The sequence below is a fragment of the Bombyx mori genome, chromosome 1, assembly GCF_030269925.1.
Source record: "Bombyx mori chromosome 1, ASM3026992v2".
NCBI lineage: Eukaryota > Metazoa > Arthropoda > Insecta > Lepidoptera > Bombycidae > Bombyx > Bombyx mori.
This window is the reverse complement of record NC_085107.1, coordinates 4,029,648-4,052,827: the sequence shown is the minus strand read 5'-3', so window position 1 is coordinate 4,052,827 and position 23,180 is coordinate 4,029,648. Positions and strand designations below refer to the sequence as shown.

The 23,180-nt window shown below is 36.5% G+C and overlaps 1 protein-coding gene and 1 pseudogene across 50 annotated transcripts in view; one reads left to right on the top strand and one right to left on the bottom strand.

Moving 5' to 3' along the window:
• LOC101737973 (protein phosphatase 1 regulatory subunit 12A) overlaps positions 1-23,180 on the top strand; it is an 88,631-nt gene that overhangs the window by 34,270 nt on the left and 31,181 nt on the right. For 2 of the 50 annotated variants that reach the window (XM_062668076.1, XM_021352334.3), the window contains exons 6-17: positions 723-894; positions 2,187-2,354; positions 2,805-2,880; positions 3,438-3,530; positions 5,079-5,243; positions 6,193-6,300; positions 8,396-8,491; positions 9,242-9,470; positions 9,994-10,128; positions 15,710-15,848; positions 17,113-17,261; positions 20,701-20,760. In XM_062668076.1, the coding sequence (XP_062524060.1) occupies positions 723-894; positions 2,187-2,354; positions 2,805-2,880; positions 3,438-3,530; positions 5,079-5,243; positions 6,193-6,300; positions 8,396-8,491; positions 9,242-9,470; positions 9,994-10,128; positions 15,710-15,848; positions 17,113-17,261; positions 20,701-20,760 (1,590 nt within the window). Of the gene's footprint in view, positions 1-722; positions 895-2,186; positions 2,355-2,804; positions 2,881-3,437; positions 3,531-5,078; positions 5,244-6,192; positions 6,301-8,395; positions 8,492-9,241; positions 9,471-9,993; positions 10,129-15,709; positions 15,849-17,109; positions 17,262-20,700; positions 20,761-23,180 lie in introns of all 50 variants that reach the window. The other 48 variants (XM_021352336.3, XM_021352333.3, XM_062668088.1 and 45 more) reach the window with 34 other exon arrangements.
• On the bottom strand, positions 17,914-18,064 carry LOC119629255 (U1 spliceosomal RNA; annotated as a pseudogene).

The following is a 23,180-nucleotide window of genomic DNA, read 5'->3' as shown; positions in this document are numbered from 1 at the left end:
TGTTCATTTGTTTATTTTCAATTTAATAACATTTTGAACTCTGTTGGCGTTATCTGTGGGTTATCTATAATGTCAGTATAGATATATACATAAAACAGGTTACAGGTTAGCGTTCTTTTCGGCTGTCTGGGATAAATATATTTAAATGTCTTCCATAGCATACAATGACTGCAGTCTAGATTTTACGTAAAAAAATAATAAAATGAAATAAATACATTTAAATTCTTACAATAAAAAAAAAAACAATTTTGAAGTCTTGTTTTTCTAAATCTTTATTAAATATTTTAATGCTTTGAACTCATCTCCAATTTCCTTTTTTGGTTTACTCAAAATAACATGAAATATTTCATTCGTTTTCAAGTTATCAAGAAAATACTCTAAATCTCGGATATTTAGCGAAGTTTTGTACAAAAAGAGTCTCAAACTTGCATTTTGTTTTCTCATCCACCGTTTCCAAAGCTAAAGATTTTCTAATGTCTGGAACAGTGAAAACGCTCTCTTTAAACCCGCCTTCAGACAGCTAAAGAAATTCGGGACTCGGAGATCTAATATGATTCTCATTTGAAAATAGTAGTAACATTACGAATGCCATCACCCGTCTTGAGATTTGAAGCCTTTAATAATACAGTGTAATAAAACCGAAACCGCTTTGCGACAGGAATAGGCCGGATTGTCGCGTCTGGGCTAATACTAATGTACAACCATTTTCTTGTTCTTTTCAGGGACAGACCTGCTTAGATCTGGTGGATCCGAGCATCTCGTCATGGCTGGAGGAGGCAGCCCTGAAGGCTCCCCGTCGCGTCAATAACAACAAACGGAAACTTAGCCCTCCGAGGCACGAAGTCAAAAGAATCGACATCGAAATCAAGGGACAAGCAGAGAAAATTGTCAACGGTGCGTATTCATCGTACAAAGCGTATATCAATTTGGTTGGTCATAAACATTGTAAATGGCATATTATGTGATCGTTGTGTATTAGATATTCATCAATAACATCTAGTTTAATTGATTATTTATTAGATTAATTAATTTAAACATGTAAAATAACCTCTCTTTTAACAGTTGTGTGGATCAATATCGACGCTTGAAAGGCAAACGTGGCTAAGCGACAATAACTGCTTTGTACATAAATAATAGGCAATAACCATATTCGATGTGCAAAAAAATATATATTTCTAGGTCTATTAAAATCATTTCAATCCTACAGCTAGATTCGTTAAAATAGATTTTTTTTCAGCTATTTCAGCTTTAAACTAGTCTACTGTAAAGTTCACGCATTGTCACTTAGTCACGTTTGCCTTTCAAGCGTCGATATGTTTAGTGGTATAAATTAATGAATGATTTTAATTCGATTGATGAGTACCGATAAGACGCATGCTAATTTTGCACGGTGACTTAATGTACTCGTGTCGCTCTAACTACGTTCATTTTCTATTCATTATTTTGAAGAACTTACATGATGATTTTGATATTAAACACTTTTCGGTTGTTTTGAACTTAATTTAGAAGCTATGATGAAATAAAATAGCAATTATTAAAATTATCGTGTAAGATCTTTGATTCGATGACTAAAATTTAATATTTTATCACGTTATAGGCAACGATTTGTATATATAATTATATATTTATTGACTAATTTGATGCGCGATTCCGAACTATAATAGATAATATGTTCATTGTGATACTTTTTTAAAAAGCGAACTAAAAATAAGTTGGCGTATGGTTTAAAAAGTCCCTAAAACTGACAATTTTCTGTTGTACATTTAGTATGGATGAAGCAGAAATATACGACAATTAAATTTGGCAATTAATAAATTAGCCAATTATTAAGTGTCTTTATTTTATTGAAGTCATTGAATGTTCGGAATCTCGGATCGGATCGTTGCTTTCCGGTGCGTTATGACCTCGAGCGTTCTCCCTTACATTTAAGACCTTACCTATATTGATTGTATTTTTCGAAAACTAAGATTGCGTGTTATAAAAAAAACCGTATAGATTTGCAAATATAAATTATTGCATAAATGTTTAAGACGAAAAGTATTCTAAAATACTTACTATGATTGATTTTTTGGAAGCGATATTTCTTTTATGGGGGTCCAAACAAACGCTCGGGGTGAGTGAACGTGCCTTTAAAACATATCATTTAGCGTCTTAACGTTCATCATTCGACATTAACCGGTGTACAGACAAACCGCCGCCGCCCGAGATCATTGCTAAGAAGGCCGAGAAGCCACCAAAGGGCCGGGCTCCGTCCCCCGAAAGCACAGAGATGGCGGAACAACAGGCACAGAACGATGAGGCGCCCTCGTGGCGTAGATCTGCCTCGTTTAGGAACAGGCAACAAGACTCAGCCAGTGAGTTTAACATTCATTATTAACCGCAGACGCTAATGTTTTCTATGCTGCTCTGTATATCGGACTAAACCGTCTTTTGGGAATGATACGTCGGGTCAGTCGTAAACGCGTTTTAATAACTTCGAGAACATTCATGGAACCTTCAAACCGAAACGCATTACTGCTTCACGACAGAAATAGGCAGGGTGGTGGTACCTACCCGCGCGGACTCACAAGAGGTCCTACCACCAGTAATTACGCAAATTATAATTTTGCGGGTTTCATTTCTATTACACGATGTTATTCCTTCACCGTGGAAGTCAATCGTGAACATTTGTTAAGTACGTATTTCATTAGAAAAATTGGTACCTGCCTGAGATTCGAACACCGGTGCATCGCTCAACACAAATGCACCGGACGTCTTATCCCATATGCCACGAAAACATATTAAATGTAATTTTTAATTTACAGAAGAAAACAAACCGGCCGTGAACAATGTCGACGACACGATACTGAGGAGGACGCACAGCTTCGAAAACGACAAGACGTAAGTCGAATGTTGCTTTTCGTTTAAATATCATACGTTCGGAGGGTATAATAAAAACCATTTTTCATTGGCACGAAATTATGATAACGAAATCATTATGTACAAAGATTCACTCTTTGTTATCGTTTTGTTTTTTATGTATGCATAAGTGATAAGTCATTAAAATAGGGTTGTTTTATAGTTATCGGTGATTGTTATCATTTAAATTGAGAGAAAAATAAAAAAAAATTACAATTTTTTGTTGGTCTGTATTCTTAATTAATCTTATGACTTTTGCATACATTCACTGTTGGCACTTAAACGTATATAACGTACACAGTGTTTGAACATATCCAATGTGCTTTTTGATGGTTAACCTTTAAATTCGCGTTGCTGTCAATGTTGTATATTATTATGCTTGGAAAGTACAAATGTTCTTGACACAACCTGTAAATAAATATGTGAATCGTATTTAAATGCCAGCATCGAACAAAAGCGAAACTAAACATTTTATTATTTATTATTATTATTAAATAACAATAAGCTAACTTAATACGAATTAAAACGAATCGTTTCAGAAGAACGAAAAACAACATTGTCAGCTATTTAGCGAGCCTTTACGAAAATAAATGCAAAGTCGCAGCCGATATATCGGAGTCTCGGTGTAACGAGTTAGTTCTGATAATACGTTTGTTGTTGTAACGTTTGTCCACGTCTGTACCGTGTCCTGTTAGGTGAAGGGATGTGTTGCTGAATGTAATCTAGCAAAAAAAAAAAAACTGTAAAATCGGTTTACGGACGATACTTTTACGTGATAACGTCATAAAGAAATATTGATGAAAAATTGCACACTTTTATGAATTTAATTGACCGATTATCACGGAATTATCATTATTTTGTATAGTACAAAGAAGGAGTTAAATGATTTTTTTTTTCGAAAAATTAACACTTAGTCTGATCGTGCCTCTCTATCGTTTGTTCCGCGCTCTCGCTTGCACGCTCAGGCTCCGGCGGAACGTGACACTTTTTCGTGCGTGCAGCCGCTGTTCATCGATTTATAAGACATTATCACGTCAAAAAGATAATATTAATTTGGTTTCTTCTGTTTCATTGGTCGTTAACATATTTTATGTAATCGTATAATCATTAAAAAAAAAAAAAAAAACTTGTCGGTGAAGGGAAACGTATCAGAAATACAGTTGACGTTCCGTGACCCTGTATGAATTGTTACGTTGCATGTTTTAGCGGGTACGTCCTAATTGTGTAGAAATTAGAAACTATTATCGTTTAAAACAACGTCTAACTCGCGAACGGGTAGGTCGGTATTTTTAAACGCAGCGACATAAAACTCAATATAATTTATATTCAACCGTCAAACTTTTAAATACCAAAAGGAACGAACAAAAATACAGAATAGTGCTTTGATCAGACACCGAATCATAGCACCTTATAATTTTATTTATAAGTCGTCTAGGCGGCGGCTTGGCTCTGTCCCTAGTATTGCTAACGTCTACAGGCGACAGTAAGCACTCACCATTTGCTGAGCTGTACGCTGGTCACCCTACAAGGCATTAATAAATCATAATAATAGTTTAAAAAAACTAACAAAATACGCTTTTATAGAAAATCCAACTAATAAATAGAAAATAAATTTTAATAAATTTCAATTAAAAATAGTATAAGAAAAAATGATTTTATTGTAAAAAACGTGGGTACTTTTCAGGATATTACCAAAATAACCTTTGTCCTCATATCTGTTCATAAAATATTTATAACTACAGATAACATGCACCCCACGTTTTATTTACAATAAAATCATTTGCTCTTACACTATTTTTAATTCAAATTTATTAAAATTTATTTTATATTTTTTGTTGGATTTTCTATAAAAGCGTATTTTATTAGTTTTTTTGAACTATTATTTATTTTTCATTTTTGAGTTGAATTTCAATTTTTTTTTAATTTTGAATTATCATCGGTCCTTAATAAGTATACAAAATTTCGAGTTAATCCGACGTTTTGAAGGGGCTCAAAATCATGTTCAAAGATTCCGTTACATACATACATACGTCTGAAGTTAATAAAAGCGTATTTAATAAGCACGTATATGTGACTCATTTACCGTAATATACAATAAATTATAAGCCCGGTGGTAATACGATCAGCAACACATCGTCGCACGGCCGTCAGTTGAGCGTCCGTTGTGTGTCCCCGTCTAGCTTCTCGCAGAGATATCGTGACGTCACAGCTCGTATCAAGGCCTCCTCCTGCCCGTCGATACCGCCGCTGCCGCAGTCGACCCTGGCGGCCATCGAACTAAAGAAAAAAGCGTTGGAACCTAACAATAGCGAAAACGCTAATACTAACGAGGACGTGCAAACAAGGTGACCTGTTCGGTCTTGTCCACGGACGTTTCAAACTGTTTCCAGTCGCACTCATTCAAATCGCGATTGTGTTAACAATTATTGTACACCGTCAATATTTGTATTGTAAGTTTTTTTTAATGCTATAACTGACGCTGGACCCCTTGTCCTACGATAAAAAAATCTATAGTTTACTAGCTGACCCGGCAGACTTCGTAGTGCCTCAATCGATAAATAAAAGACCTAAGCTTTTGTATAAAATAAACTTAAAACAAACAAAAGGAATCCGTCCGACGGGGGACACATCAAAGGAAAAACAAAATTGTTATTTTTATTTAATTCTGCGCATTTTCATATTTATCTACCTTTTAAACTTTCTCTGGACTTCCACAAATAATTTAAGACCAAAATTCGCCAAATCGGTCCAGCCGTTCTCGAGTTATAGCGAGGCTAACGAACAGCAATTCATTTTTATACATATAGATTTCTATATATTTTAAAAAAGTCTAAAAATAGTTCAGGTGTTTAGTTGTAGGATAATATTGATTTTTATCTTCTCGAGTGCATCAACAAATATTAATGATAAGAGTAAAACTGGAAACGCTTTGAAACGATTCTGACCATTTTAACTTACATTACTTAATAAAACTACTTAATTTCAAAACGAGATGAGAGATTAATCAATCGATGTATTTCACACGTTTTTGTCATTTTAATTAATGTTACCGCTATATCAGCTTTTTCAATCAACGTTCAACCAACTAATTGTGCGCTTCGTGTATTTGTTTGTTTGTATATAAATGTTTTACTGTAAATACTTTTATAGTACAGTTTTGAAATGCCTATTCAAAATATTGTAACAAAAAAAAATCATTCCAATCCAATTAAAAGTTGTTTTTTGTTTTTTTTTTAATTCTATATAAATAAATAATGTCGATTTATGTAAAGTTAACGTTGCATACCAAAACAGAATAAGTCCAGCGGAAAGAAGGGATAAAGAAAATAACGCGAGAATTGCGCTGAGCGCGACAAGCAACGCCAACAACGCGACAACGAACTCCCAGGCGCCGGTCAGGAGGTATGATGTCATACGTATTTTTTTGGCCATCAATATTTTTATAGAGTAATTACGTAGTTTTATAGAACAATTACGTAGACGACCCAATTATTGTTGTATTGTACCAGTGTATAGAATACGAACGAGTTCTTTCTACGCAAGGCCCCTTATATCGTCTTCTCGCATTAAAACTGTATAATCTCAAAAATTACTAATTTTACAGGAGAGCGTTTTAAAGGTTTAACATGTGATATTTTTAAAATTAATCACCTTTGCAACATTTATTTTTATTTTTTTACCAGTTACGTTATCTGTATTTTACAGTAAGATAAAATTATGTATTAATTTTGTTAATAATAGTCAAAACATAAGTAAACTAAAAGAAAAAAAACTAAAACTAAACAACGCTCTTTTAACAGTATCTATGAGAAAAATACTGGTGATACCAAATTATTCCGCATATTAACTCAATTTCGAATATTTTTGGAAATTGTACACTTTTAATGCGATAAGACGATTTATATCTTGAGAACGAACATTGAAGCGATCTCTGAACTCGATCGATTCTGCAGTCTTGTTTGTTTGTTTATTCGCATGCGTTCCACATTTTTGTTGCATAGATGGGTGGGACGAGCTCACAGCCCACCTGGCGTTAATTGGTTACCGGAACCCATAAACATTTACAACGTAAATGCCGCGACCTACCTTGAGATATGAGTTCTAATGACTCAAGAATTATTTCAATGTCGATATAGAATTCTTATGTAGACAGTAGTACACCGCAAGTCACATTTATATTTTAATTACAACGGTACATTAAAAATAAATGTGCTTGAGAAAGTTGTTTAAAGAATTATGTTCAAACGATAAAATATTGATTGATACTTGATTATTCTGGTTTAAGTTTTGGCAATTTCTAGTGTTAGATCTCGAAATACGTTAAGTAATCAAATTAAATGGCGTTTCGATGTACCGTTTGGGGCTTTAGTGGTCTATCTGTGCAAAGCAAATGTAAATTTAAAACGATCTGAATAAATTTAAACAAATTAAGACTAATCGTGTTTCCGATCGTCTACGTTTTGGAAACATTTTTTTGGAAAGTTTTCAAACCATTCCCTTCATGATTAAAACGATTAAAAATAAATCCAATATATTGTCCTATTTTACTTTATTAGATAAATTATGAATGTCTATGCTCTTATCAGTGAATGGAGATAACGGTCCTGCCACAACCTCAGATATTTTATCGTAAATGACCACAAGCTAGCAATACAAAGAATATCTGATTAACAGGCAACCGATTTCTATAGTTGTCCGGTTCTATAGCTCTCTATTTCTTATTTGCAGTATAGTCGCATTTCTCTTTCGGCCGGAATACTCCGGGTATCTTCGGATATATTATATTGGGATGCTTAAGTCTATTTAATCAAACCGCCATATATATTACATTATAAAACAAAAACATAAGCTCATAGATTATCTTCGCTCCCAGCGATTCATGCACATTATAAAAATAAACTCAAAACAACAGAAACAGTATTAAACAAATACAAAAATGAACACGTAAATGGCAAAGTAAATAAGACACTTAAGAACAATAATGGTACATTAGATGTAAAAGTGAAACATTGTTATGACGCAAGGGAAAATTTGTAACATCTACTCTCATTAGCATATCTATTGCATGTATTAGAAGAAGGACAATCGTATACGAAGATTTAAAGGGAACATAACACAAAGGAAATATTATTTTCACGAATACTGGTGGTAGGACCTCTTGTAAGTCCGCGCGGGTAGGTACCACCACCTTGCCTATTTCTGCCGTGAAGCAGTAATGCGTTTCGGTTTGAAGGGCGGGCAGCCACCGTAACTATACTTGAGACCTTAGAACTTATGTCTCAAGGCGGGTGGCGCATTTACTTTGTAGATGTCTATGGGCTCCAGTAACCACTTAACACCAGGTGGGCTGTGAGCCCGTCCACCCATCGAAGCAATAAAAAAAAAAGACTAGAGATATTAATCTGTCTGTAATCAAGCGAGGGTAAATTTTTAGTGTTGAACATATTTTATGTAACGACAAAATAGTAATAGTATAATAGTAGCGTGTATGTGACAGCGCGGAGACGGTAGAGTCGAACAGTAACAATGCGACGCCGACGTCTACAACGCCCACGAAGCTGTCGCCAGGCAACATATTCAAGAACTTCTTCAAGTATATAAAAACACAGTCGTTTTGATGGAAACGTTCGCTTTTTGTGGTCGAAACTTAACAACATAATGTCATTCAATAAACTTTGATTTATCGTCAACGTGAATAATCGCTTGAAACGCTAGTGAAGTTGTTTTCGTCATTTTTAATTCATATAGCGTTAACGTTATTGCGTCACTTTTCATATTCATAATACTATGAATGAAATGTTTTACTATCCCTTTTTGACCCCAAGCTGTGAACACCGTCTTGGACATTGGAACTGTGTGCTTAGTGCGAGTTTCTTAACGTTCTCGATAGCGTAAAAGTGAAGCCAATTTTGTATGCAGTTGGAACAGCGCCCCTAGCGGCAAACGTACGCAAACGATCCCATTCCATACAAATATGAGCTAACTTTTACGCTATCGAGAACGTTAAAAAACTCGCACTAAGCACACTGCTGTTTCCGTTTCGAAAGAAATTAAAAACATTTCTGCGTTCGAATGTTCAAGCTTTAGATTTTTTGGTGTGTAATTTTTTTTTTTTGTTTTTTTTTGTTACGTTTTAGTTTCGCCTGAAGATGCTTTGTTCACGATACGATTTTATTTCGCGCATGTCAGTATTATGTCACAGTCACAGTTGATCCAGTAATCCGCATGTACTAGAAAATTAGTTTTTTTTTTTTGTTAACAATGATCGGTTTCAGCTTTTTTTTTGGCTTTACGTTACGTTTTCGTCAATTGTGAACCCCCCTTCCTCTGATGTGGTGTTTAGATCGTTCGTGCCCCCGGTCCGCGACGAGGAGAGCGAAACGCAAAGGAAGGCGCACGCGAAACGGGTCCGCGAGACTCGACGTTCCACCCAGGGCGTTACCCTCGATGAGATTAAATCAGCCGAACAGCTTGTCAAAAAGAAATCCAGCAACGGCACGACGGAGAGTTCCACTCCGACTAACGTCAAAAAGGATGAAACTCCAACTCCGGCGACCACAGACAACGGATCGGTAAGTTTTTTTTTTTTTACGATACACCCCTACCTACAGTACGTTATCAGTTTAAAATTACTAATAGGTGATGGTTAAATTTACGTTATCTAGTATAGTATTTCGAATATCAGTCTTCATTTAAAATACATTAAGTGCTGTAAACATAGCAGAATGTATAGAATGTAAACTAGACTCATACTTGTATATAAGTTCATTTAAAGTAAATTAAAATATGCTTAGTCCTGAACGATACATTTGTTTTTAACTACCCTTGTAAGCATTGTGTAAAGATCCCGTCACTACATTATAATGTTTATTGTCCGGCCGTTGGGGTAATGCGATCGATTCATTCTCGAAATTGCGTAAAATAACATTAAAAATAATAAAAAAATATTTATTAATTGCAAATTTAACGCCACCTCAAAGTTACATCGTCCGCTCGGTAAGGACTAGTCTGAAACGCATCGTCTCAGCGGCCGGACAACAGTGGGCTTGATGGTCGGCTGATGTGTATATATTATGTTGGGGTGTTGTCGGCTAGGCTCGCGGCCCACTAGCCGGCGACGTCGCTGTGACGTTAGCGCTTGCTTGCGCTACGGCAACAGCTACAGCTACGATCGCGGCTAACAGCGAGAGACGCCCGTCGTGGCGGCTACGGCTCGACCCCACGAACAAGGTCCTTAAGCTCGCCGCACACGATCAAGCGATATTGTTTTCAATTAAACTAACTAAACTATTATTGAATTAAAGAGTTTTCGAAATGTAAATAATGCGAAAATAATACCGTTCAGTTTACATGTGCTAAATGATATACTCACTTTTAAACTCATCGCGGTAATCCCATTAGCAAAGAGCTTAAAAAATTGAATATGTCTAAATCGTAAATGTACATCAATTTTAAATTCGAAAAAAAAAAAAACAACTTTACAGACTACCATTATTAAAGGCTATTTATTCAGTTTTCACTTCGATGACACTTTTAAATATATCTTTTGTTATTTCACCTCTGTAAAGTTCCTTCGAAGTGGTGTGTGTTATATTATGCACATTATATTTTCAACACATTAACACTGTCCGTAGCGGTATCGTAATTTTGTCACATTGTAACTAAATTCGAATGCGTTTAATGTTTATAAATCGGTTCATAAAACTCGCCAGACAGTCTCGCTTGATCGTCACGCGGCAGCCTTCGGAGAACGCGCATGGTGTGATAAATGTTTTGGAAATATTCGTAAAAGTGATAAAATTTCTTTACTCGTGGTATTGAAATTACAAGTACATTTTTTTTACCCTATCCCTTTTTGAAAAAAACTTACCTTTTTTTTCAAAAAATGTATATTGATTTTAAAAGAAAAGTCCCCTACAAATTATATTTTTTTGAAAAATCAAATATCTCTGCAAATTCCAATCTAGTGAAAAACTCAGAGTAAACAGCTATATTTAAGAAATGTACATTACGAAGCAAGCAAAAAAAAAACAAGATTTTATCTTTTATTTGACTCAAAGGACATGTTTGAACTGAAATTACTTCTTTTTTGGCTTGATAATTCAATACCACGACCGATTTGGATTTTTCGGGTCAAAACATTATCCTGCAGAGAGGGTCAGCATGCGTTATTTGATGACGTGAACGGATGTAAATACCTTTAGGTTTTCATTCAGTAACCTGGTTTTGTGTTGTGCTGATAAATTAGTTTTAGTTGCTCGTAATAGCTTTTGAATCAATGATACTCGAGTTTTTGTTTGATTAGAGATAGAATATCATAAAACATTCAACCTTCTAAATTTATTTGTAAAATACATAGTCAGGTCATAAATTCTGTCACATGTTTAATGTAAAATAATTGAAACAAGTTTATTCATTATGTAACCATTCATATACCAAAATGAACTTAATAAAACATAGATTCTTATGACACTAAAGTTTATTCAAAATGACCTCCGTGATTTTGAATACAGGCCTTCAATCTGCGTGGTCTATCGCAGCACGAACGAGGTCCATGTCAATATCGGCGGCTGCCTTAATCAAGGATGTCTTGAGTGACTCCAAATTGGGATGAGGCTTTGAGCACGCCTTTTCCTCCAAGTGTTGCCATATCTTGTAATCTAACGGATTCAAATCTGGACTGGAGGAGGGCCAGTCTTCGTGCCGGATGAAGTCGATTTCACGCGCCGCCAGCCAGTCTTGTGTGCTCTTCGCTCTATGAACTGGCGCCGAATCTTGTTGGAATACCCAGTGCCTGTTATTGAACATGGTATGAGAAACAGGTACCACAAGGTTCGTCAGGACTGTATTTTGATACACAACTGCATTCGTTTTTACACCTTTCTCACAAAAATGTACCTCTGTTAAGCCCCAATAAGAAACTCCGACCCATACCATGAGCGAGGATAGAAAATGACCTCGTTGGACACGCGGAATACGGTTGCTCGCTTCTTCACTACTGTGTGCGTACACCTTATAATTTTTTTTGTTGTAGCTCTCTTCTACGGTAAAAAATTTTTCATCCGAAAAAATAATTTCCCGTTATTTTTTTCCCGCGTACCGCTTCAACAAAGCGCGGCATCTCTTCAGTCTCAGGTCCATTAAACGAGCATTCAAACGATTTCCTGTTTTTCTTCGATATGCCCGAAGCCCTGAGTCTTCATTTAACACCTTTTCACCGTGGTTCTGCTTAACCCCATCTGAAGGGCCAACAGTTACAGTGCTTACGTTTGGGATTTCTTTGAATTCGCGCCTTCACAGCTTTTATCACTGCTGGAATCCTAACAGACCGAGGGCGACCACTTCTTGACCTGTCATCTACACTAGAGTCTTCATTGTATCGTTTGATGGTACGATAAACGAATCTTTTGGTTATATTCAAATTTTTCAGTATGTTAAAAATTTGAATTGGCGCGTAACCGCAACGATGCAACGCAATAACTGCAACACGGTCTTCTTTAAGCGTCCACTCCATATTTAAAAATGAGTAAAATTCTATATGTATACTATTTTTATTTTCATGAACAATTCGAAATTCGGGTTCAATAAACTTTTTTGTGGCCAGCATTCTAAAAGAAAAGTTTTTACTGTGTGACAATACTTATGACCTGACTAGGTACATTTTAGCATGACGATTGTAATCGTTTACAAAATTCGTTCAAAACACACTCATTACTTTATTGAATTTATTTTTCATTTGCTTGTTGTACCTTTAGTTACATACGCATCTGTGTATTTCATATAATAATCATAATTATTCTACGTATGTATAGGAATGCATGAACTAAAAAATAAACATAATAAAACATTAACTTTGGTTGGTGCCTGTGTGCTCTTAGTGTTCGTTACATACACTTTTTGGAACGAAGTTTCTTATGGGACGATGTGGAGGGGTACCCTACCCGGGAAAAAACGTCCGTAACGTAAGATTTTTATTAGTAATGCACACAGTGTACGACTTAACTTTGTAATAACGTACAAAAAATAACATATTTTTTTTATCATTAATTGACCACGATCTGAGAGCGTTCGTTTGCGCACTAACTCTTATGCAAACAACCGTGAATGAAGTGTACCACAATAAGTTCGCACGTTACCGAATGACCGTGGGTTGTTGCGAAATCTCCAGTTTTATTTTCTTTATACCTCGAATAGAACTTTAAATTAATATTTTTATAATAAGGATCTTTCCTATCCGGTGGTGTCCCACGACACCACACATTTTTTTTTGTCATACTCAAATCAGGGTTATAAAATATTGCAATTTTTCTTACATGATTTATTAAGTAATTTATACCTATTGTTTTAAAGTTTCGCGATTATCTAACATATAATCATAAACACAGAGTTGCAATAGTTATGACAGCACATAGGCTGAAGACTGCGTGCAAGATGTTAGAAGGAGACAAATCTGTTTACTGTCTGTTACCACTGCAACTCGATGTGTTCGCCGCGATAATACCAATATATGCTTACGATACCGACAGTTTTTTAAACGTTCCGTGAATGCATGCACGTTTTTTACTAAACTTAATACTGGATTCGATTCACTTGATAACCTAAAATCGTCACCCTAGTTGAAGCTTATCCTAAGGTTACCGGAACCCGTAGATGTCACAACGTGAATGCCGCCACACTCCTTGAAACATGAGATCGAAATAAGAAGAATTTTATTGTGTGACGGCTAGCCAACCCTGCAGAAAGTCGTTTACTAACATCTGTGAATAACACTAACAGCTGTGAATTATTGGAAACAAAAAATAAATATATTATTATTATTTATTTAGTGTACAGGTATAGATAAAACTAAGGCAAACTATATTTCTTATGGCAAGGTAAATGCATCAACAAAATTTTATTATCCTGAGTTGTGAATAAAAAAAAATACGTTTTCGATCAGATTGTAAAATAGAAAAGTTTGTAACTAACTCTGCCTAATCTTTATCAAAGTATTTGTCGTGAAGATAATTAACATTGAAACACTGACGGCTGTTATTATGGAAACGATCTCAATTATTTCTTGTAAGGATCAAAATACAACGAGATTTCCGGTGCACCGTACCAGCAACAATGTATTCCAATTGTTTGTTAAGGGGTATATTGTTCTTGAATTTGCACTGATTATTGCGGGCTTTGACTTTGAAATTAACCTTAATGTATTAACGTTAACACTACTTTCAATTTAATAAAAATGGTGTCGTAAAGTGATTTAAGATACAAATCATTGATAAAAATTACCACGATGCCAATATTTTCGACCATGAACCCCGAGGGCTAGTGGATACTGCCGTACAGCGACTTTTCTAATGCTTGAAACACGACCGAGCCACTGGTTTATTTGGCTGTATTTAGAATAACACCCCATCTTTTCCCGTGAGTGTGGTAGAAAGCGACTAAGGACTTCTTAAGACTGAAGCGTTGATACTAATTGCGATCGGTAATCATAATTTACGGTAGAACGCGTTATAAGGTACCAACATCCTCTCTACTTGTGTTGCGAAGTAGCCATCCATTCTGATTTAAGCCTTTGCGGTCCTAATGTAATGTAAGACTAAATGTCCAATACGTGTGGACATTGGACCTCAAAGGTTTAAAGTGCGGGGCAGCCGTTATTCTATACAATTGAGATACAGACGTGAGGTCTGGGCGGATAGTGGAATTCATATTATGATGCTTTAAGGGTTCCGGTAGCCACGTATACATAGAGGTTAACCGTGAACTTTTCCATTTTTTACATACGCACTAAAAACGCAATCAATATATTACAATACTAGCGACCCGCCCTCGCTTCGCTTCGGAAACATTAAAACACACATGAAACCAAAAAAAAAAAAATTAAAAAAAAAATAAAAAAAAGTAGCCTATGTTCATCAGGGACAATTTCGGCTTCTAATGACAAAAGAATTTTTCAAATCGGTCCAGTAGTTTAGGAGCCTATTCGAAACAAACAAACAAACAAATCTTTCCTCTTTATAATATTAGTATAGAAAACGACTATGTAGTATTTTGTTTTGAATTAAGTTAGGTTTAAATAACTTTTAGCCGTATTCTATTAGGCTTTCGTTGTCTCTCACACCCTGAATACGTAAATAGATCAGTCTCAATGATACCACGGCGATTTGAATTCATTAACAACGGCTTTGTAGTTTAATACAGACATCGCTTTTCATTTATAGACTTTTGAATTTATTGTGTTATTTTTAAAATAGTTAGAAAGGTATTTTTTTTGAAGTGAAAACTTCTTTAGAATCGTTGTGATTTCAAACCGGATGCAACGGCAAAAACGACAGGTAAGAGACACAAATACAAAAATGTGTAGGATGAAGCCAGCAAAGAATGAGACAGAAATATACATACTATTTAATACAGCGCCATCTGTGAGATTTTTTAATACTAACGCGTGTATGAAAGCTCTTGTAGTGAATTTTAATTTAGGATTATACGTGAAATTAAAATATCAATTCACAGAGGGCGCTACCTTACAATTATTTACTAATGACAAAATTTTACATATACTTAAGACATTTTGGATAATTTTATTTTAATTTTGGAAGGTTTCACTTCTACCACCTGTGAATTGCACACATTTTGTTTTTTTTATGAACGTCCACCCTTAACTCCCTTTCGTTTTAAAGCTATATTTTGTTTGCACCGTAACTCACGAAATTCACACTCGCGATGCTGTTCGAATAACGCTTAACGTTATTAATAGGATCGATTTGTCGGTGTTTTATTGTATAAATACGTGTGTTTCGATTCGCGTTTGGTGTAGTTCGAGCTGGAGGACGCCGGTAGAGCGTCGCCTCGATCGGGGGCAGCCGAAGCGACGGTCACCCTGCCGCTGCGTCGACCTCCGTCAGCATCGACGAACGCCACGACGGCCGCCGCAACTAAAGAAGACAACCGCACCGGTACGTTGGCATTTGTTGGGTTTCAGGTACACGTTACTGGTGGTGGGACCTCTTGTGAGTCAGCACGGGTAGGCACCACCACCCTGCCTATTTCTGCCGTGAAGCAGTAATGCGTTTCGGTTTGAAGGGTGGGGCAGCCGTTGTAACTATACTTGAGACTTTAGAACTTATATCTCAAGGTGGGTGGCGCATTTACGTTGTAGATGTCTATGGGCTCCAGTAACCACCTAACACCAAGTGAGCTGTGAGCTCGTCCACCCATCTAAGCAATAAAAAAAAACGTAATAGCAAGAGACGCCATGACCGGACTCCATTTGAGTGAGAGGTTCCGTCTTTAACTGCCTCTAGTCTCAAACTTAACTTGGTTTCATAACGCCATGCAATTAACTGTTTTGATTTTTTGATATGGTATTAGCTGTGACATAGAAAAAACACCTTTAATCTGCGAAACCTTGCTCGTTAGATAAGCAAGCTACCGCTATAAGGAGTTCCCATACTGCTATGAATATAAAAAGAATGTAATCCAACCTTTTAAAAAGCAGGCATGAGCGTGTCCGATCACTTGTCGTCAGACGGGCCGCGTGCTCGTCTGCCAATAACAGTACTAAAAATACCTCTATTAAGAAATAACAGCCTTATTTACAGTACTAAAGAAGATATGAGTCTACTTGTAACCTTTGTTTACTTTTACTAAGTAATATTTGTGTACGTAATATATACTTTTAACGGATTATTAATATACCTACTAGCTGTACCCGTCCGCTTCGCTGGGCATATGAAATTAACATTGTTATTTCTCACCCCCACAAAGATTCTTATCATGAACGCCGCCGCAACTGGTGTAGGGGGTCCAACACTCATATAAATATTAGCCTATCCATTAAGTACAATTCGACGCTTGAAAGGCAAACGTGACTAAGCGACAATAACTGCTTTATACATAAATGATAGGCAATAACCATATTGGATGAGCAAAAAAAATATATTTCTAGGTCTATTAAAATCATTTCAATCCTACAGCTAGATTCGTTAAAATATAATTTTTTTCAGGTATTTCAACTTTAAGTTGGTCTACTGTAAAGTTCACGCATTGTCGCTTAGTCACGTTTGCCTTTCAAGCGTCGGATATGTATTTTCCACATGGATACCAAGTTTCAAGGCAATCGGATGCACGTTTCAGTTGTTATAACGAAACATCCGTAAAAACTACTGTAGAAAAAACCGTAGATTTATATATTAGTATACATTATTTTTCTTTTAGCAGAAGTTGAAGAGGAGAAAGACAGAGAAAGCAGTACGGAGAGCAAGTCGAGTAACGCCTCGCCTGCCAGCACGCAGGCGGCGCTCAATGTCATACAGCGTCGACGCAGGCCGAAGAGACGGTCGACCGGCGTCGGACATGTGGATATGGACGTAAGTGACACTAGATTCACCGAACTAATAGGTGAGCTCACGGGGCTCAAGCCGGGAGTGTTGCTAAAACTAGCTCTAGCAAAATGCAGTGCTTCGTAGGCTCTACCACCGGACCGGAAACGCGACCCACTGAGAAGATCCGGCGAGAAACTCAGTGGGCTGTGTATATAGGTTAATTTACTTGTCGAGACCTTCGTCGCAAGCGACAGGTTCGACGAGAACTATGCCCGGTGCTTGAGGTACCTAAAAGCAGCGTTGGTGGATCGGCAGGATCCGTAATGACGTGTTTAGGGCAAAGTGACACGGGACTTGTTCATACTCACTCGCCTTCGTAAAATGTATGGGCGGTAAGGCGTCTCGGGAGCTCGCACGGGTTAGATACCGGCATCCTTATTACGTGCCGGTCTAAAGCGTGGCATAGTCGTTTGTGATGATATATTCACGTTGTAACGTCCATATGCTTCCGTAACCACTTCAGAATTTTGGTCTCGTTCTACGTACGTGTTTTTTTTTTTGGTCAGTATGAAATCGCTGGACTTCCGCTCTCCACTGGGGATGGAGGGCGGTGCGTGTCAGAGTCGAACTGACTAAAACCTGTCGCTCAACAAGCTGTGTCCGAAACTCGCAAGAGACAGAACTCATGAAAAGGCACAGGGGACAGCGCGTCCCCACTACCAAAAATGACGCGTCCGAGCTATCCGCATTAGGGATAATCGCAAGGGTCAACCACTCCGCAGTGCAGTGGAGCGGCCTCTCCCTGGGGGAACCGCCTGCTTGATTACTGTATCCCCTAACGTACGTGTCTAGGTAATAAAAATATATTAAAAAAAAAACAAAGATTTCCATACAATAAGTAACATATAATTATTAAATACATTTCGTAATTAGTACAGCCAATACGGTAAATGCAGTAAGTGATAAGCACAGTAGAACATAAAATAAAATAATTACTTACTTCATTTTTGTAGCACTTCCGATTGTATGGTGTAAAAATATCATTTAACCTCCCTTAAATTGTCTATATTATAAGAACATGTTTTTATTTCGTTCGATACATAAATGTATTTTGTTTAAAGTCAACTGATTTGAATTTAAAAATACAGATAAATAAAACTGAAGTAATACATAGTAATAGCTCAAGTTGACAGCTATTACAGGTGTAGATTTCTAAAGCCGGTCTAAAGAAAAGGTAGTAAACAATTTGTTGTTCTAAACTGATTGATTTCTTTTCCCTCTCACACTAGAGCAAATATTTAAATACTCTATGATATATTATAGTACCCATCCATAACTGTCATGTCTGTTTGCGTATTCTTCGCATTAACTTTAATTTTTATAAGACGAAGGAACGATCTAAAATTACACCCGTTTAGTCCTTTTTTTTTCGCCGTTTCAAACATCTACTCACACATATTTTACGACTAAAAATAATAAAGGCCAGTCACATTTTAATACGAAAATAAAAATATTGTTGAGATTTTTTTTTCTTTACTCAGACCTACGTGTTCTTACGTATGTTTGATGAGACTACAGGTTTTCGCACTAATGTATTTTCTCAGTAGCTCGTGATATTCATTTAATCCCACCCACGGTCGGGCCTGGTCCCGGAGTCTAAACAACAATTAGTAACCGATCCCCTACCATAAACAACGAATTGTTTTCATAGGGCAACCTTTTATTTTGCAACAGATATAACATTCCATTTGAAGTCCGACAACTGTTTACCCTTTGTTAGTTGATGTAGCCGAAACAGTAAATAGACATTCGTTATATTTTGTAATTGGAAATTGCAGGAAAAAACGTACAAAACAAAACAAAAAAACAGGTTTAATCTGTCCGATTCCATTTCTGGTAGACGAAATAAAAATAAAATAATATTTGTAAATTTGGACAGGAAAGATAAACCACCTTAATACACGAGGCCTAAGTTGTATAGTGTAATGACTGTTCCGTAAAATCGAACGTATGTTTCCATTTCAGCAGAAATTAGTAGGATGAAAAGGCACTTAAAATACGGCATTGATTTCAATACCCTATGTCATTTTTTTATTGTAAAACTCATTGGTTTTCAAATAACACAAAACTTATTGTATTATTTGAACACCGAATAACTATTCCTCGATACGAGTGAATAGAACTTCTTACGCGATCTCGAATAAATATTATAAAAAGTCTCATTAAAATCGATCCGTTCTAACTCTTTTAATATAGTCCGTCTTTAATACCTTTTAGAAGCAACAGTACGTTCCATTTTGACGAAACAATACGAATGTTTGTTTGGGTTATTCTTGCTTTTAAAATGATATTAAAAAGTAATCTCAACGAGTTTGGTCTTTAGATCCCTTGTTTTTGCTTAACTAGTCTCAGAAACATAGATGTGGAAATAAATTATTAATTAAGTTTGTGTGCTCTGCTTAATTAATACTCGTCGAAATGTCGTTCAACTGGAAAATAATTATGAAATTAAAACGGAGCAATTGGTTTCTTAAAGTCCCTTTTTTGTTTTGTTTTTGAGTGAATATCGGCTGTGATTACTTGTATATTGGCAGTATTCAGAGTTTAAGTCCAGAAGTCGCAAAGCCTTCGGAATAATTTAAAAGTCTTCGTTCTTAAGATAAATATATATTTCTGTAAATTGATAAAAAAAGCAGCACTTAATTAAATTGAATAAAAAAAGAACGCGTTTTCAATTGTCTCATGTCTTATTCCTGCAGCGATCACTTGTTTCTTAAACAAAGATAAACTATTCTGTAGTGACAATACAAAGTGAAGTCGATTGAATTTCTTCTCCGTCGTTGTGTTGTGTTAATTTATCGAGTCACGTGCCTTTGTTTTTTATTATTGCCACCGAAGGCAGACGAGTTTATAGCTTACTTAAACGATTTTCTTACCGTCGCCTCTGAATAAATGTAACGTTGGAGACAGAGCCGAATCTGTGCTTACCACTGTAGACTTGAACTTAGTTTTGGAAAAGATATGTCATACCGTTTAGAAACCGTATTGTATATCTATCTCTGGAAACGCATTATCGATTAGCGCAGTGGTTCGATGCATTAGGAGAGGAACTCTGCTCTGGAAGCGGGCTGTCACGAACTATCTGTTAGATAACTTCGACGCCCGATACAAAACAGAGCACCAACGCCTCTACATCGACTCGCGTCGATCAAGATTATTGACAACTTCCAGTGTGTTAAATGAATGCCAATTTTATTCGATTTTGAAAATCGATCATAGGTATAACTAGATTAAGAGAGCACGCTCTTCTTAGGTCAACCCTATCACCAAGATACTGAGATTTTTTGGTTATGCCCTTAGTCAGTACCGATTTTATTAATGTAGCTTTCGATGTGATGATATGGTAAATAATACAAATAAATAAATAAAAACTTTATTTTGTCATTGTGATGAAGTATCAAATAAGTATTTGTTTGTTCGCTAGGACATTGTGAACGACCGCGGCGGGGGCAGCGAAGGCGACGGAGACACCGATACCGCACAGGTAGGAGCTTTAACAGTATCACAACATTCTAATATGATCTATTGATTGTATTTTATTACTTTGCATACAAATGTGTACTGTGTTTTCAGATGATCCCATTTAAACCTTACAGTTTTGATAAAATTATAATACGAATGATTTTTTTAACAACAGATAATCTATTATATAATTTTGATTCTAAGAAAGATTAGCGAAACGAAAGCTAACGAGGAGAAAAAATTTTATAAAAAAAGTGAAGGGCTAAAGTTTACAATCTTAGTAGTTCTTTCTTAAATTTATATATTTTTTCCTACCCAAACGTTGGTAGCTTAAGAGGCTATTGCAACTACTCAGGGACCGGTGAGTGAGCTCATGAACTCAACCCGAGGGGATTGCTAACACTGACCTTAACAAAGCAAGAGCAGTGCTTCTCTGAATCTACCACCGGATCGGAATTGCACTCACTCAGAAGGTGCGTCGAGAAACTCAGTGGGCTGTGTCCTTATGGGTTAATTCGTACGTTGAAATTCTTCTTTCTAATTCACAAGATCGACGAAAAATGTGACCGGTGCATGAAGAGCCTAAAACCACCGAGATCAGATTCGGAGGGCTGTGTTTTGAGCGACAATGGCTTGCATAAAGGTGTTAAGTCGCCAGAGTCGGATATCTTCTCTTCTTTTTCTCCGCCTTATCCCACTAGGTGGGGTCGGCACAGCTAATTTTTCTCTTTCATTCTCTTCTATCAGCGGTCATCTCAACACTCCTCTCTCTCTCTCTCTCTCTCTCTCTTATATCGTCATTCACACACTCCATCCATGTCCTCTTCGGCCAACCTTGCACTACCATTTCCATACATCTCCTAGTCACATACGTGCATCTTCTCTCTACGCATCACTTGTCCATACCACGCTAGCGTCAGATATATACATACACATACACATATTTAGCGGCGGTCACGATAGGAGGGTTATCGTGTCGCGTCGCTTTATCCAAGTAATAAATTTATTGTCCTGGTTTTTTAACCACGAATAAATAATTTAATCTCAACATATAAAAATACTTTAGCGCTTTTAAATTAAAATTCGCTCACCATATCTCATTCCTTCAAATATATATATATATAGCAAACATTTTGAATGAAATGTAAATTTAAACAACAAAAGAAAAAGTTAAGAATGAAGTTTCCTTTAATTGAATATCTTAAGTTAATCTGGCTTAGATGAAATACAACATAATTTGCACTAGGTACTCGACCTTCTACTGTATGCTTAGAATATCAGGCTCCTGTTGCAACAATAAAACCTTATTATTAATACCCACGTTACGCTTAATATGTACGTCAAACTCTTTATTTGGCTGATTTAATAGTCCGCTTGTCCTTTGTACGTAGCCTATAAAGATTATTTATGACCGCTTTTGTTAAGATATATAATTTTACACAACATGAATTATTTGTTATTTGTGTGATTGAATAGTTTCTTTCCAGTTCAGATTAAATGTAGACTGAAAAAATCCTGTTGAACGGCGTCTTTTAAAATATTTGGTGTTCTGCGAGTAATATAGGTTCAATTATGATATGGCCGCTCTTAAGTTACGTGCGTTGATAATTCAAATGGAACGTACATGATCATTAAAAATATTTACTCAAAAATGATTTCGTTCCAAAAAAAGCATGTTTATGTTAACCATTATTATTATTATTATGATATTTAGAATTTTCTTATTCGACAATTAATGTTCTCATTATGAGACTTTGTTTAGTACATATACTCACTGTTATAAATGTTTTTCCGTCGTAATGAAATACCTTTATAGATAATAAGAGTAAGTAAATACCATAAAGGATAAATACCATAATACCATAAAATACCCTTTGGGTGCGCGTCGATTGTGAGGATCACATTCGCGTCTACGCGTGCCTTTACAGGTAACATAGCGGAAATTCGGAAATTGACCGGCTCTTCGAGCATCTGCAGGTGTCCACTGACAGAATACTTGAGCAGATTCCTACCGCAGAAATTGTGGTTTTGGGCGACTTTAATGCCCACCACTCTGACTGGCTTGGGTCAACACGTACTGACCATGCGGGAAGGTCTGCTCACGATTTTGCCATTGCCAATGGTCTGACGCAGATGGTACCTTCTCCCACACGTGTGCCGGATGTGGAAGACCATTCGCCTTCCTTATTGGACCTTCTGCTGACCTCTCGCCCCGAACCCATTCGGGTATGGGTCGATGCTCCTCTCGGGTCATCGGACCATTGCCTAGTTCGGAGCGTGGTGCCTCTCACCGTCTCGTCACAACCACTTCCATCTGGTAGACGACGTGTTTGGCACTACAGGTCAGCAGACTGGAACGGGATGCGCTCTTTCTTTGCATCCTACCCATGGGGGCAGATTTGCTTCAAGTCAGAGGATCCTAGCACCTGCGCTGACTCGGTT